Genomic DNA, 15,819 nt, shown 5'->3' with positions numbered 1-15,819 from the left:
CTAACTTTATTTTTACTATTGTTGCCATGGCTGTGTTTGTTGTGCTTCCTCATTCAGTCTAACCTCGCAAAGCAGATGGACACGCCCGTTTCCTTGTTTTTCACTGGCAAATCCATCTTGCAAAGCTCCATTCTGAACCGTTTGGGCCCGGTTAGAAAGTGACAGGACCAATCAGTGACGAGGGGCAGTTCTTTCAGTCGAGACAGTCGAGACGTAAACAAGCAGCAGCAAGAGCTGGTGCAGTTATTGAGGAAGAGATTAGCGTGGATGCTGCTAAAGCACCAGTTTTATCAGAACTTGTCGACATTTCTTCGTTAAAAGAAAAACAAAGAACAGCAGTGAGTTATTTTCTTTTCAAAAACGACAAAAGTCAGGGGAGCAGGTGGCCTGGTAGTTTAGGGCGCTCCCCGTGTACGCGGGCGGCAAGGGTTTGAATCCGGCCTTTTTTTGGGGGGCCCTTTTCTGCATGTCTTTCCCCCACTCTTGACCCTGTTTCTGACTCTGTCCACTGTCCTCCTCTGTCTAATAAATGCCCAAAAATAAATCTTAAAAAAAAAAAAAAAAAAAAAAAAAAAAAAAAACCTACAGAAGTCGAGTACTTACATGTCTATACCTGCCTTGTTTCGCGTTATTTCTGAGTAGCTGCGCATGCGCAGCTTGATGGCGGTTACGTCACGTGGTTTGTTGCTCTGATTGGCCGGTAGAGGTGTGACAGACAGAACGTTCACCCGGTCATACTCCAAGTTTTTTTCAAAGCCTCTGCCTTTTCTCAAACATTTTCTATTGACACTTTCCCAGATGGATGTGTTTCACATCCATCTGGCATGTCAGGTTACATTCAGTCAGCTTGCCCCCTAAATGGCTCACGTTTGCTTCCATGTAACAATCAACAGAGTCATCCTCTGCTCTCCTAAAATAATGATTTCTTTCCGACAGTAATTGGTGCGACTTTTATGTCTCGTTTTAACACAGTTACTGATGCTTGGCTAATAATAAAAGAAAAGCATTGTTCCAGGGAAGACAGCCACTGGAGACCAAAGGGGTTGAGCATGCAAAGACAGCATATGTGGCAGAGGTGAAGTAAAAAAGCTTGTAAAAAAAGCTCAGATCAGGACCAGACTGACCAGACTAAAATGTGAAGAAAAAAAATTGTTGGTGTTGCAATGGCTTATACCTTGTAAAAAGTGGGTTGGGGGACAATGCTTTGCACCACTGGTTCCCAACCTTTTTGCCTTTGAGCTCCCCCAACATGTATCTACGAAAACTTGAGCCCCCCTAGCACTGACACACGCAAAAATTCTTACTTTGTGGCCAAAATTAACATTAATTTTAACTATTTTTTGTGTAAATCAAAACAAAGTATCCCTATATGCAAATTATTTTACCCAAAAACTATTGTATGAGTTATTTATAAGTGCTATACCATGATTCCTTTTAATATGTGCAATTCTAATTCAAACAAGGTCAGAGCAGAGAGAGCCTCGCACCCCCCTGAGATCTCTGGTGGCCCCGAAAGGGAGTTCCGGACCCCAGGTGGGGAACCAAGGCTTTACACTACTCCATCCATTGCTTGGCATTAGACTTGGTGATGTGAGGCTTTCATGCAGCTGTTTGGCCATGGAAACCCTTTCCACTGCACAGTTTTTGTGCTTAAATTAATGCCAGTGCAAATGAACACTTTATGGCTAGGTTCTTGATTTTATACACCTGAATCCAATTAACATATGTGGCCAAATACCTTTGTCCTTTTAGTGGACATTGTGTCTAAAAGTGAAGACTCAAATGTAAGGGCTTTTTATTGACTAAAACTGGACCTCTTTAATCTGAAGACTGAGACTTCATCTCAAATAGCTGCCAAGTTTAACATTGAATCTGATTGTCTTTCTTAAAGATAAGTCTTCTCTTAAAGATTGCTCTGAATACACCTCACACTACAGGAAAATCTGGTAAGATAAAATTCAGAACCATCCTGTAATTAGGCCTTTGCTGCATCTGGTTTGAAGGGCCAAAAAATGGCACAGTTATCTTATAAAGCCTACATCACGAAAGCGTTGTACATTATAATCCTGACCTCAATATCAATCAGAATATTTATGAATTTCGAATTTTGCATCCCATGTTCAAAGAATGCACTACTTTCCTTAAGAGTCTTAAGGCTTGAGTGCATGAATGGATTCCTATCATACTGTTTCATCACGGTGAAACTGCATCTACAGCCAGGCTAGACCCCAGCTGCAGCCACCAGAACCCTCTGCCACTGATGCCTGCCTCCCCCTCACTCATGACACCTCAGCCTCCTCCTGTCACCACAGAACCCTTCTTCTCTGTACAGCCTGCATCCTCCAGTCCATCCCCTCTCTGCTCAGAGCGCCCAGGGCCACACACCCACCACCACTGAGGGGTAAAAATAGCTCTATAAGAGCAGAGTTCCCTTTACTTCCACACTACGGCCACAGTTAACACAGCATCTCACAGCAGATGTGTTATAGGGAGGGGAGGACAACACAGCTAAAAATAGATCCATCCTTCCAGGAGGGGCTATATCGGATCACAGTTGTGTGTTTATGCTCTACGTCATTAATTGGTCTGGAAGGACTGAAATAAAAGATCCATCTGAGGCTCAGCATGTCGTTTTCTGACATATTACACAGCAGCTGAAAATGCTTCACATGCTGATACATCTCCTGAGAGAATGTGTCACAAACAGCAGGGGTGTAAATCTGCTCAAAACTCTGGATTTGTTTTTGCTCTGCATTATTCATTCCTGAGGAAATTGGTCTGGTTTTCCTATAAAAGTCTCAACCCTGCTGCTGCCGGACATGACACTGTAATATTCATACGTATTCAGCAGCTTCAGACACATGATAGCCTGAGGCGGAGCTGCACACTGATGCCAATGACCTCCACTGTTGAGGCTTAGGGTTAGCATCTAATCTGATTACATCTTCTGCCTGGTTAAACATCAGACTTTGACATTTTCTACGCCACCTTCCCTCTGGGACTGCTGTGGAGCTTTCTAATAAGACTCGTGAAGGGAAACCAGTGCAAATTCAAATCCTCAGAGAGATTTTGTACAGATCTGAAAGGAGTCAAATATTTAAATTATTGTACCTAAAGTTCCTGTAAGGAGTTTTAAACTGGTGATGAAATGCCAGAGATTTCAGGGGAGGTGCGATAGCCTGTCTGCTCTGAGGCTGTTAAAATAAAGTTCACTGAGACTACCTGAAATCATGATAAAACTCATATGAATCGTTCATACCAAGGTCTTTTGCTAGTAACACTTGTTATTTGGGCTATTGTGTAAAGCTTTAAAGGGGACTTATTGTGCAAAATCACTTTTTCAGGCTTTTCAAACAAAATATGTACCCCTGGCCTGTCCACAATCCCCTCAAGTACCAGAAAAACCCATCACCCCTCCCCCACTCTCATTCTCCACATTTCAGAAAATGTGTGCTGAAACAAGCTGCTCTCAGAATTTCCCCTCATGATGTCATGTGGGGAGTAAGCCCCGCCCCCAGGTTCAAATGGCCCTCCCTGTTCGGAAGAGAGTTCCACCCACCTCCCAGCTGAGAGGAGGATCAGGAGAGCTACATCCATTTAACCACATCCATTTCTTGAGAGGGGCGTGGTCAGGGGCGGAGTCAAACAGCTCAGTAAAATTTAAAGCCACAGACACAGAAGACATGCAAAAATCCAATACTGGAGTGTTTTTTCAGCAACAAACTTCACAGGCATGTTTCGATGACTTCTGAGACCAACATAAACTTGTTTTAAAGGGGTGAAATATGTCCCTTTTAAACGATGGAAACGATTCAAATGTATGTGTATTTTTGATGGCAGTATGTCACTTTTTTCGTGTGGGTCCTGGGGGGGTGGCACCTCTTCTTAGATATGTGAAGGAAGGGCTCAATGGAAAAAAGGTTGGGAAGCACTGCCGTACCCTCAACCTAACCATTGACCCAGTGCACCTGAAGGTGAAGTTGGACATCTTGATAGCAAAAAACACCAGGTTAGTAACTAAGTCTTTTGAGCTCATAGTAAATGGAAAACATTCAACTTGGCTGTGACATCATTCCCAGCTCTGACATCCAATAAATGGTGATGCAAGAAGTCCCTGAATGATGACTCGGTGCTACATTCAGGGATTTTAGAGAAAATTTGTACACATATATATTTTTTCATGGCACCAGTTTTGAAGCAGTACACCTAGGAAGTCTTCTGAGAGGTATCGAGGACAACTGGAGCAATGGTGTCGTGTGCAAATCAAGACAGACAGACAGACAGACAGATATTATAGTAGTACGATATACAAGTCCATGTACATTAATAGTATGGTTGCAAGGTGTGCAAAGGTGCAGGAATGCTGAAAGCAAACTGAAAGTTCATAGCAAGAGCTTTAGGTTTCTGTGATTTTCCAGATTTTGTGTTTGAACTAGGCACAAGAATACTGCGGCAAAACTGACTTAATGAATTCCTCAAATCAACTGCAGTCACACAGCAGATATTTCACTGTCAAGATAAGCATCATCCTCATCTGTGAGTTAGCTGCTGTGACAACTGTCAGCCCTTGGTATTAAATTTCAGCCTGGTTATGTAAATTATCTTGCTAGATTTTCCGGATTGTGGGGATTTTACCCTCCCTGACTGGCTTGGAAAACAATTGGAGTTCCAGTTGAAAATGGTCAATATTAAACATAATCACAGTCAGAAATCCTGTTGCATAGGGGCAAGACTGAGACCAACAGAGTGCACACTTTATGGATTGTTTGGAGGACTGGAGTGATAGCCAATCAGGAAGCAAGGTGACCAAAGGAGAAGCAGAGGAAGCACAGCAAACCCAGCCATGGCAACAGTAGTAAAGTTCAGGATCTTTCTGGTGATCTTTTACAGTGTAAATATAAAATGTTTGCTTTCTCCCAATTTTTTACATTGTCTCTCAGTGTGGCAAAGGAGCTGAAAACTTTGACAAGTTCTTCACACGTACTCAGCCTGTGCTGACTCCTCCTGACCAGCTTGTCATCGCCAACATCGACCAGAGCGAGTTCGCCGGCTTCTCCTACATTAACCCTCAGTTCATTCATCCGTCTCTGCACAGCGTGGTATGAGGAGAGAGAGCTGAAAACACAAAAGCATGGACTGCAGGATCCTTCCTAACTCCAACTAACTTTCTAAAGACTTGTACCATCCTCTACAGTATTCTGTCTACCTGTTACTGATATCTGTGTGCAGAAATGACAAAGGAGGGGGGAGCAAAGGGTCAAATGGTTTGCTAGAGAAAGAACATAGCACTGATATTTTCTATCAGTTTCCCAGGCTTCTCTTATTATCTTCTTTATTTTGTATTTATTCCTCCAAACATGCTTTTGGCTTTTTTTCCCCCTGTAAACGAATGTTAGTAGATTAGACATAAAGGTTACAAGATGGTTTTCCTTTTCATCCTAGCATCTCATGTTTCACTTCTTACTGCGCAAAAAGCTGCAACGCACGACTAGAATGGGACATATTTTTCTGCTCTGTCTCTGCTTTATCTACTTTTGAACCGCTAAATGTGTATTTTATATTTATATACAACACAAAAGAGGTAGTGTACTGTTACACGAGTGCCAAAGTACTGTAGAAATGGAAGAAAATGCATTTCTTTTGCAGTTCTTCAATTCATTGTAATGTTTTCCCCCCTCTGGCTTTCCTAAAGTGTCAGCACAGTAAAACCCTGCTAAAGAGGGATTGTTTTTATATCTGTTGTTTTGTAGGACATTGATGAACAGTGTTTGAACTCAACAAAGTCAAGAAGAAGCACATTAAGCTAACAATTACAGAGGTATTTTAAAAAAAACATAGTATAGTGGAGAAGTTCACCTTTTAACCTGATTTCATCAAAAAGTTAAACTTTTCTATATTCTTCATTCATGATGCAGAAGGTGAAACATTCCAGGCCATTTTTATTGAGAGCAGCACAAAGACAAGATTTTTAATGTTTATTTGTACAGGCACATCTTGAATTTGATGCCTGCAACACTTTCCAAAAAAGTTGGGACAGTATCATGATTGCCAGAGTGTTTAATCACCTGATCCTCTAACAGCACAGTAAGCATCTGGGGACACTAATTATTGAAAGTTCTTCCTTGATTCTTCTATTCAGTGCAGGGATTCTGTCATCATATTTGTGAAGCCATGCTGTTGTAACTCATGTACAATGCTGCTAATCTTTTTTCTCTAAAAATGAGCAGGGACACCCCTGAGGGAGATGTCGTCTGCTCGGAAGCACAGGTAGCTCCTAAATCCACAGTAAGCATAACATATAGGTTATTCATTTCTTTATTGATTCTAATTCATATTTTAAAATGTAATAAACCATATTAGTTTAATTTTTACTTTCCATTTCTCTTTTTATAAAAAGATTTTGCAGATAAGCCGAATAAATAAGAACATTTCCAAGAGCGTTGGAAGAGCATTTACAAAAAAGTTTGGACACCATGTAAAACCTGAAAAACAAAGTGATTTGCAATTTTTTTCAAACTAATATTCAATTGAATACAGCTAGAGATAGAAGATATTTGAACACAAGATATTCATGTTTAACATTAAATTTACTCACGTTCTGACTTTGATGCCTTCAACATGTTCCAAAAATATTGGGACAGGAGCATGCAAGCATCTGGGGACTGACGACCAAGCGGCAACCTCCGGCCCTGAAAAATGAAGCCAATGCAGAAGTGCAAAAACTTGCAATACGTCTATTGTCCACTTGAGGCTGGCTGCGGGAACACAGGAAGTCCTGTCTGAACATATGTTAAAAAGACATTTTTACACAAGAAATAAACTGGTTTACTGCCTGGTTCAAAAAATGAAACATGTCTCATTAGCTAATGTCTTCATGTGCTCCCACTGTACGGGGGATGAATTTTTTTGTACCACAATCATTTCGATTATATTTAAGATAAACCTCACTGCGCACTGATTGGCACATTTCATCTGATTGACAGATAGCTCGACAGGCAGATGCTACCTCCAGAAGGATGGCTTGAGTGCTAGCTGAGCTGACAGGAAGTCGGGCTCAGTGGGCGGGCTCTTGTCTGCCACTAGGTTGATCCAAAGTTCAGGTGAGGCAGCAATTTCAATATTGAGCCTGTCACAGATTGGCTTCAAAAGCTGTTTGAGTCCGCCTTTGTAATCTGACGTCACACAGGCTTTGTCCAATTCTTTTTACAGTCTATGCTGAGGACATTAATTGTTGAAATACTGAACCTACCCATTCATGCTTCATGCACATTTTCAGTAACTCAACAGTGCAGGTTTCTGCCATATTTTGAGCTTTAAAATCAGCCAAAAACTTTAAGCAAGAGCCAGGTCTGGACTGCTTGCAGGCCAGTCTCGTCCCTCACTCTTTGACTGTGAAGCCATGCTGTTGTCCATCCTGCATAATGTGGATTGGAAATGTCTTGCTGAAATACGCAAGGACGTCATCTGGATGGAAGCACATGTTGCTCCAAAACCTCACAGTATTGCTGGTGCATTCACAGATATGCAAGTGACCCATGCCATGGGCACTATTACACCCCATGCCAACAGAGATGCAGGCTCTTAGTGTATTGATAGCAGTCTCAATGGCCTGTATCCTCATTCAGGAACATGATGGCTATTATCTCCAAAAACAATTTGAAATGTGGACACGTCAGAGCACAGCAGAGTTCTCCACTTGAGGTCAGTCCATCTCAGATGAACTCATGCCCAACGAAGCCAGCAGCACTTCTTGATGATGATTTATGGCTTTTTATTTGCATAATAGAGTCTTAACTTAAATCTGTAGATGCTGTAAAACACTGCATTAACTGACAGTGGTTTTCCGAAGTGTTTCCGAGGCTATGTTGTAATATCCATATCCACAGAATGATGCCAGATTTTAACGCGGAGCTGCCTGAATGGTTGAAAGTCATGAGTTATCAGTGTCATCAGCCTCACCCCAGAAATGTGCAGAAATTCCTCCAGTATCTCTGAAGCTTTTGATGATCTTGGGGGCTATGATTGGTGAAATCCTCGAATTCTTTGCAATTTTGCATTGAAGAAGCTGCTGGAGTGATTGCCCACTTATTCTTTTACATACTGGGCAACAGTATTGCTGATTTTGACTGACAGAGCCTTTCAGGAGTGCCCCTTTTATGCCCAAATATGGTATTATCGCCTGTTAGTAATTAACCTACTTTTCTGTGGAATTATTCAGGTGTTTCTTGAGCATTCAGAAACTTTTCTTGCACCTGTCCCAGCTTTTAAGGAACACGTTGCAGGCATTAAAATCAGAGTGTTTTTTTTTCTTTTTGTTTTTTTACATCAGTACATTAAATATCCTGTCTTTGTGTTGCATTCTACTGAGTATGATGGAAAAATGTAGAAATCACTATTCTGTGTTTCATTTACATCTTACACAGTATCACAACTTTTTTGGTAAAGGGCTTTGTTTAACAATTATGAAAAGCTTACTCTGTGAATAAAATTTCTTGGGGACAAAATGAACTTTTCCACAACATTCTTATATTTAGAGATGCATTTTTACGAGCTGTCCCGGCCTTTAAGAGCAAAAGTTGAAGGCAGGATGAAGGTCAGAAAAGTGTGGATCAAATAGAGGGTGTTTAAAAGTATGAAGATGCTTTTTTCCATATGCATAAAGCAGATCTCTGTTGCATGCTTATTTTCTGACTCTGTATGAGCAGTAGGCTCTAGGATGCTGTACACGTCTGGTATCATTGTAAAGTTTAGCATTAATGATATAAACTATGTTAATATATAAATGTTGTATGTTTTAAAGAGTCTTATTCTAAAGAGAAATTGTTTTTTTGTTCCTGTTTTATGTTCTGCTTTACTCACAGAGACGTCTAACCTTCTATTCTATGTCGACCGTTTATTTTGTAAATATGTTTCAAAAAGAGAAGTTACTCGCAGATTTTATACTACGAACTGAATGTGCTTTTACTACCGTAGACAGTTTGAACATTTGTATGTTTAGACGACCCCTGAGAAGTGAAACATTTGGCTGATTCTTTGGTAGCTTTGGTATCAGAAGACCTTGTTATATGTATTTCCACTATTTATCCGTTGTTTTCTACTACTCAGTGTCATGGCGAATATGCAGCAACTACCGTGTGTGAAACGTTTGAATGCCCTCTTGCCTTGGTCGTCTCCGGACCGACTCCTTCTGTAACAAGACGTTTTTAGAGCCGTCTTTTCTTTCTTGCATATATTGTGTGCATGCGTGAGGCGAGGCCTGGTCTAAGCATGAGAAAGACCCCCCTGCATGATACATGAGAAACCCCTCTTCCTCTTCTGGTGTGGAGCATGGAGTTCCCCCCATGTATAGTCATGCAGAATGAGACAACCCTGCCCGATGAGAATCGTGCACTTTTCCGCTCATGGTCTCTTTCTTATTCGCTGTAATGTAGCCCAACCTGTTTGGCTTTAAGCTGAATTATTAACAGACAACTATCTGTAAAAATGCTTCTGTTGTTTTTTGTTCACTGGTGCCAAACTCTTTCTTTCCAGTCATGTGTGTCAAGCAGTGTTTTTTTCCAGAGGCACACAAAGCTAAAACAGTGAGGCTTCATAAAACTGCCAAATTTACTCTAGGATTGGTTACTTCACATGTAGACTGATGTTGCAGCTGTCACATCTGGACCAAAATGAGGTTTTAAAGGTGAAAAGAAAAGTGAATGTTTACATGTCTCACATTGAGAAGCTTTATTAAAGGAGAGAAACCAACCAACAAACAAACAACGTTGGAACTATGACAGATTGTGAAAAGTCAGGCTGGTCAGGGTATAAACCACTACAGGCTACACTTAGAGCCACAGGGATGTTTGTATGTGATCCTTTCTTTCTGTGCCCCTGCTTTTGTTTACCTGATTCTTCTTGTTCCTCTGTTCATTGTGGTATGATGGATACTGTGCATAAATAAAGTATGAAAAACATTCATCTACTCTGGTTTTATTTTGAGAACATGAATATGAAGTAGTAATGGGCAATTAGTCGCTTTAATTTTTACTAAGGCTGCAAGAAGTACTGAACAGGCCCACGCACCTTGGCGCAAGTCTGGCTTTGGCTCTTAATTGGCTTGTGGTGCAGCTCCTAAATGGGCTCCCATAGAGATGTCTATCAGTCACAGAAAGTTAAACAGCTCTGAGCTGTCATTTCTTTTAAACACAACATGAAGTGAGAGCACACTGTGCAAATGTCTGACTGACCAACTAAATAGACAGTTTTCCCCCTCCTGTTACATGGCGAGCCATCAAACTTTGATGAGCCAGACGACACTTGTCCCTGAAGTTTTTTATATGAGCCCAATAACTTTTTATCTGCATCGTCCTTTCTAGCTCCACACGCAAAAAAAACACAGGTCAGAGTAATTAATCCAAGAATAAGGCTTTGAAATGTCAAATTTTAACCATTCCTGCTAACAGCTCTTTCTAAATGGCAGACTTCCTGTTGAGTTGGCAATATGGATCCATGAGGCTTTGTTGTGGGTTCTGTCATGATACATAAGCCTGCCAATTTTCATAATGCTTTTTCATATGTGCAAGGGGGGCAGAATTTTTAAAATATTGTAGGGGCGCCATTGAACCATTAAGTCATGCCCTCAGACTAAACCGTGGTTAAACTTCTGGGTTTTTTTCGTGGCGAATCATGGTAACAGCTGGAATAGCTAGGATACACTTTCAGGTGTCCCACACCAATTTTGTGGGATATTTGGTAAACTTTGTAGGATCTGTCCATGTTTTTAATTTATTTTTTTGAAATAATAAACAAAAAATCTGTACCATTTGGAGGCACTGAAGTTAGAGTTTTGTAAACAAGTTAATCCCAAGGGGCAAGTTAATCCTAGAAGGACCTGAGGATCCACCAGGCCCCCAACAACTTCCCATCAAGCCCCCAAAGAACTATAAAATTTGGAAAATGAAACAAGGTAAAAACAAGTTGTCGCATTTTGAGTATATTTTTTCTTTAAATCTTTAAAGCTATTAAAGCAACCACAAAACAATGAAGGCCATCCGTCCATTTTCAATCAAAGCTCAGGTTTTTCTTGTCAACTTTGTGCCTGGCCTCAGAACTAGAAGAAAAAAACCTGTTTCCTGCACAAGTTTTTCACCAATCAGGACACAGCATATTAGCATTAAACTTCGTGAACTCAGCCAAAATATCTCAATCGCCCACTAGTGGTAGTGTGGGACTTATTAAAAATGTAAATTGTGCACAACAGAATTAAAAAAAAAAAAAAAAAAAGTCATTTAGACCAAAATAATGGAAAATTTGGCCCCTTCAGCATTTGCCAGAAAAAATGTTGTCGCTTGTGCAAATGTAGTCAATGTCCCCTGTCATACAATGTAGTAACTCAACACTAAACTGTTGTTATGGTTTCACTGATAGTGAGGGAGAAAAACTGTTAAAAGTACCCTCTCTGGATAATGCTGCCAGCTATGCATAAAGCATTTTGGGATTGCAGCTGCATGAACCAGGAAAGTCCTGCAGCTTGTTAATGTTTTCACAATATTGTTACAGTATATTTCAGTGAACTAGTTCAAACAAGATTTCATACGAAACACTGCTTTTGTGTCTCACTTTTTTTTTTTGTTACAGTTTATTAGTATAGCTCAAAACAGACATTATGATAATCTAGCACTCAAAATTAAAATGTAACATTTCCACAAATATTTTAACATATACATATTTTAAGAGGTTAGTGGTGATTTACAAATTAATCACAAGAGCATGTGTATAGCTTATTTCCTGGTCCATTTGACTCTTTTCCCAAAATTTGGCCCATAGCTAAGGGCAATTGCAATAAAAGTGATGACAGAAAAACACTGCCAGTTTGCATTATTAAAGTAATGATTTCACTAAATAATGTAGTGATGATATTTTTACGGTACATTTGTCATAATTTTGCTATAAAATAGCAGTTTTCACCCACTTAGAATATGGTACATAAACAGTCCCACTTGCTCCTGAGATCAGTGGAGCTGTCCTTGGTCCTGAAACTCTCTCTCTCTCTCTCTCTCTCTCTCTCTTTGTTTATGAACACGAGCACGAGGCGTCCGACTCTCTTCATTCCGTCACAGTGTTGCTACCTCGCGCGCTGTTGCATCGTCTTGTAAGTCTCTCGCGGCTCCAATTTGAAGTTAATTCAAGATAATTCGACGCAAAATTGAAGGCGATTCGCGATACTTTCTAACAAGTCGTCGAACAAAAGCAAAAAACAGACGTCCTTGTTCTCTTGGAGGTTTTGAATTTACAACTTTCAGCCCGATATTTCAGGAAGAGCGGGAAACACGTCGCTGAAGCTCGACAGACCAACAAACAGTATGTAAGTTATTACTTTAAAAATGCTTGAATATTGTATCTAGAGATGTTATGTCCTGTCTTTAATTACCTAATATGTGCTTACCAACTGAGTAGTTCTATCTTTGTTTTAAATGTTTTAAGGATTTTAACTTTGGGGCAGAGGAACTCATGAACTCTTAGCCCGTAAACACAGAAGTACATCTGATATGGAGGCTGATATTAGGGATGTACCCATACCACTTTTTAAAGACCAATACTACCAGTTTGTTCTGCTCTTGTCTTTATTAATGTTAGATATGTGCTTTTTCACCTACCTGTTAAAATGATGAAAGGGTCTCATCATGCTGTGAAATGCTGCAAAAACAGTTACATTAAAAATCACTTATTTTTCATAAGAAATTTTCAATATTCTAAAAGTTTTGAAATATGGTCATGTAAGCTACTTAAAGCATGAAGAAGCCTCAACATGCAGGCGTGCAACTAATGTTATGTGCATGCTTTATTTATAGTAATGCAGCAAATTTAAATCTCACTGAGCATGTTCACATGACCACACGTTTACACCAGCTGCACATTTCTAGATCCTGTCTGATAATCTATTTGGATTATTATTTCTCATATTATTATTTCCTCTGAGAGGGAGGGAAGAGGGGGAAGAAAGAGCCCATCTGCATTAATAAAAAGCATGTATTTATCAGTCAATTTTGACTTAAATGAGTTTGAAAATATTGGGATATCATTGGCCAAAAAAAAAAAAAAAATAGTATTGTGCATCTCTTCTGCTGTTTCCATGTCACGCTTACAAGTTAGAATACATGTTAAATAGATTTTTTAAATACACATTAAATGCTTTTTCTTTTCAAATTCTGTTATGATAGGTTGTTATAATCATATTGATTCATGTCAAAATGTTCATCTGACTTAGCATTTTTGGGTTAAACAAAAGTGTCTCAGTTCACCACTAGGGGGCTCTCAATCCCTACAAAAACTGTTTACTTCCTGTTTTGAACTGAGGACTGTTCAAAAAAAAAAACACGGTGTATTTACTGAACAGTATAACATCCTTTTAGTTCAACTGATGAACTTCACATAATGGGGGGGAAAAGCGGATAAAAGTGGCCTTCCTGGTCAGTGCTGCAAGCTACTCAAAAAGCATTCTGCATTAGCCCTCTGGAATTACCAATAAGCTGACACACTGAGCAGCTTTTCTCCCTCATTATGAGAAATTCATCCATGAAACCAAAAAGGTGGTTTACTGTTGTGTAAATACATCTTACAGAGCACCGTTTCAATCAGACAACAGAGTTGGGTGGAGCTAGGCAGAATGGCTCAGTCTCTTCTTGACTTGAAAATGTCTAGTGAGGCCACAGGAGTCATTCTGCGGTTGGGCATTAGGGGCAGAACACGCAACCAATGGCATAGATCAATCGTCAGTCCCGAATAATCAGCAGAAAACATGAGAGAAATACAGAAACAGAATGAGCAGTAGTTGTTTGGTGCAAAAAGAACCAACATATCTTAATGATTGACTGCTATGTTGACAAATGAGGCTCTTTGCAGCGTAGTTATAAACTAGACTGAGAGAAGTTGAGAGAAAATGTTACAAAAACTAACTATAGCCATTGAATTTCACGTAAAAGGTCTTTGACGTTTACTCGCTGAGTTAGATGCTACCAAAAAGAGTGTAGTGTTAATTCCACGTTTCCACCACCAAGCAAACAAGCAAACAAAGGAAAAAATAACAAACGGGGTAAATTAATATGAAAACCAGTGGTCTTTCCAAACAGTGTTGTTGTGAATACCTGACCATACAAAACCACATACCCTGGCTTTATTCCTGATTGTTGAAGGTCAACAGGAAGAAGGACTTCACTGCATTATTTTAAGATTCATTGTCTGAATTAATGCTCCTTTTTTAGCAGACTGTAAACTCTCTCTGACAGCGTGCCCTCCAGCTGATTCCTCCCTCGGCACTGTCCATACGTCATTCCCACAGATTCTAAATCATCACCCTGTCACTGCAGATGACTTCCTTACTATGTGATCTGTTTGCTGAATTCCCACTCCAGCATCTAGGAATGCTGTTATGATGTTTGCCATTCAACCTTTTCTTTAAAGGGGCGTCTGCTCTGATTTGTTGCTGTAAAATGACAAAACCTCTGCAGCCTTTGAGTTGCACATGATTTGACCATTTGTATTCACAGCAGGAAGCTGAAGCATGTTTAATACGTCTCAGTCTGGAGGCTCTTATTGTTATTGACTCACACTTTGTTTTTCTTCTTTGTGGCGTGCTGGAGAGGGTTGGCAGTGATGTGGATGGAATAACATTTAATTTGGACTGAAAACTAGAGATTGATTGAGTCAGAAATAACAAAAAATACACAAAATGTGAGACAAGATCTCTTAATTTAGTATCTCTGGCTTTTATAGAGGAATCCATGATAGATCTTGTCAAATACTCTAGAATATTTAGCTTCTGTGTTTTCTCCTTTTTTATCAATTTTCAGGATTTAAAGAAACGATGCGGGTCAGCTGCAGATTTATTTTTTAAATCTATTGATGGAAAGCATCAAAAGGAAAAAAAGTACTTTGATAAGTCCAAACACAAGTATAAGATGTAGAAAAAACATAAGGAAACCTTAAGAAACACTGGTAAAATGGCAGGGGAATGCACGACTCATGAAAGTCAGGCTGACTTTTGGCATGTTCATGAAGTTTACAGTGGGACACGATGGCTGACCACAGCCAGACCAGCTGCTCCTTACTGGTTTGGCCCTATTTTTTTTTTTTTTGGTTTGTTTGATATTTTAATTGTTTGACTACACAGACTAGCAGTATAAGAGCAGAGCAACGAGCAGAATACCCAGTTTTGCGGCAATTATTCCTTTGTAAACTGTCAGACAGCATTGAAAATCTCCATGGAATAGCAGGAATGCCCATCTGAGCAGTGTTAATTTTGACAGCTATTTTTAATCTTAGTTTTAGTTTTTGTCTTTAAACGAATGCAATTTAGTTTTAGACCCATTTTAGTCATTTCTACCATTTTTAGTTTTACTTGACGAAAACTCAAAACATTTTAGTCTAGTTTTAGTCCATAAAAAGTCCTTACATTTTAGTTTTTACTTTTAGTCCAAGCATTTATTTTCTTGCCTAAATCTGGTACCAAATCATGGTAGTGTGTTCTCTGCACCCTGCCAAACCTGGGGTCCCTGCCTTCTACAGCTGAGAGGCAAAAGAGCTACAGATGCATTGTTTTTTTGTTTTTTTTTGACAGATTTACTCACAGTGGAGAAATACCAAAGATTTTTGAATGTCCGACAAAATCTAATTAACATTGTAGTCTAGTTTTAGTCATTTTGACTAAGTTTAGTTTTTTGTCAGTTTTAGTCATCACATCTATTTTTGTTAGTTTTAGTCTAGTTTTTGTCATAGAAAAAGGCTGTTGACGAACAGTTTTAGTTGTAGTTTTAGTTCACAAAACTAGATAGAAAGTCA

The 15,819-nt window shown here is 39.6% G+C and overlaps 1 protein-coding gene across 3 annotated transcripts in view; it reads left to right on the top strand.

Moving 5' to 3' along the window:
* The window catches only part of prkcab (protein kinase C, alpha, b), a 191,653-nt gene extending 181,732 nt beyond the window's left edge, over positions 1-9,921 (top strand). For all 3 annotated transcript variants that reach the window (XM_041777820.1, XM_041777819.1, XM_041777821.1), the window contains one exon: positions 4,941-9,921. In XM_041777820.1, coding sequence (XP_041633754.1) covers positions 4,941-5,105 — 165 coding nt within the window. In that variant the 3' untranslated portion in view covers positions 5,106-9,921. The remainder of the gene's footprint in view (positions 1-4,940) is intronic.
* Positions 9,922-15,819: the final 5,898 nt, after the last annotated feature.

This window comes from Cheilinus undulatus, linkage group 21, assembly GCF_018320785.1.
Source record: "Cheilinus undulatus linkage group 21, ASM1832078v1, whole genome shotgun sequence".
NCBI lineage: Eukaryota > Metazoa > Chordata > Actinopteri > Labriformes > Labridae > Cheilinus > Cheilinus undulatus.
The sequence above is the reverse complement of the archived record's forward strand: the minus strand, read 5'-3'. Positions and strand labels throughout refer to the sequence as shown.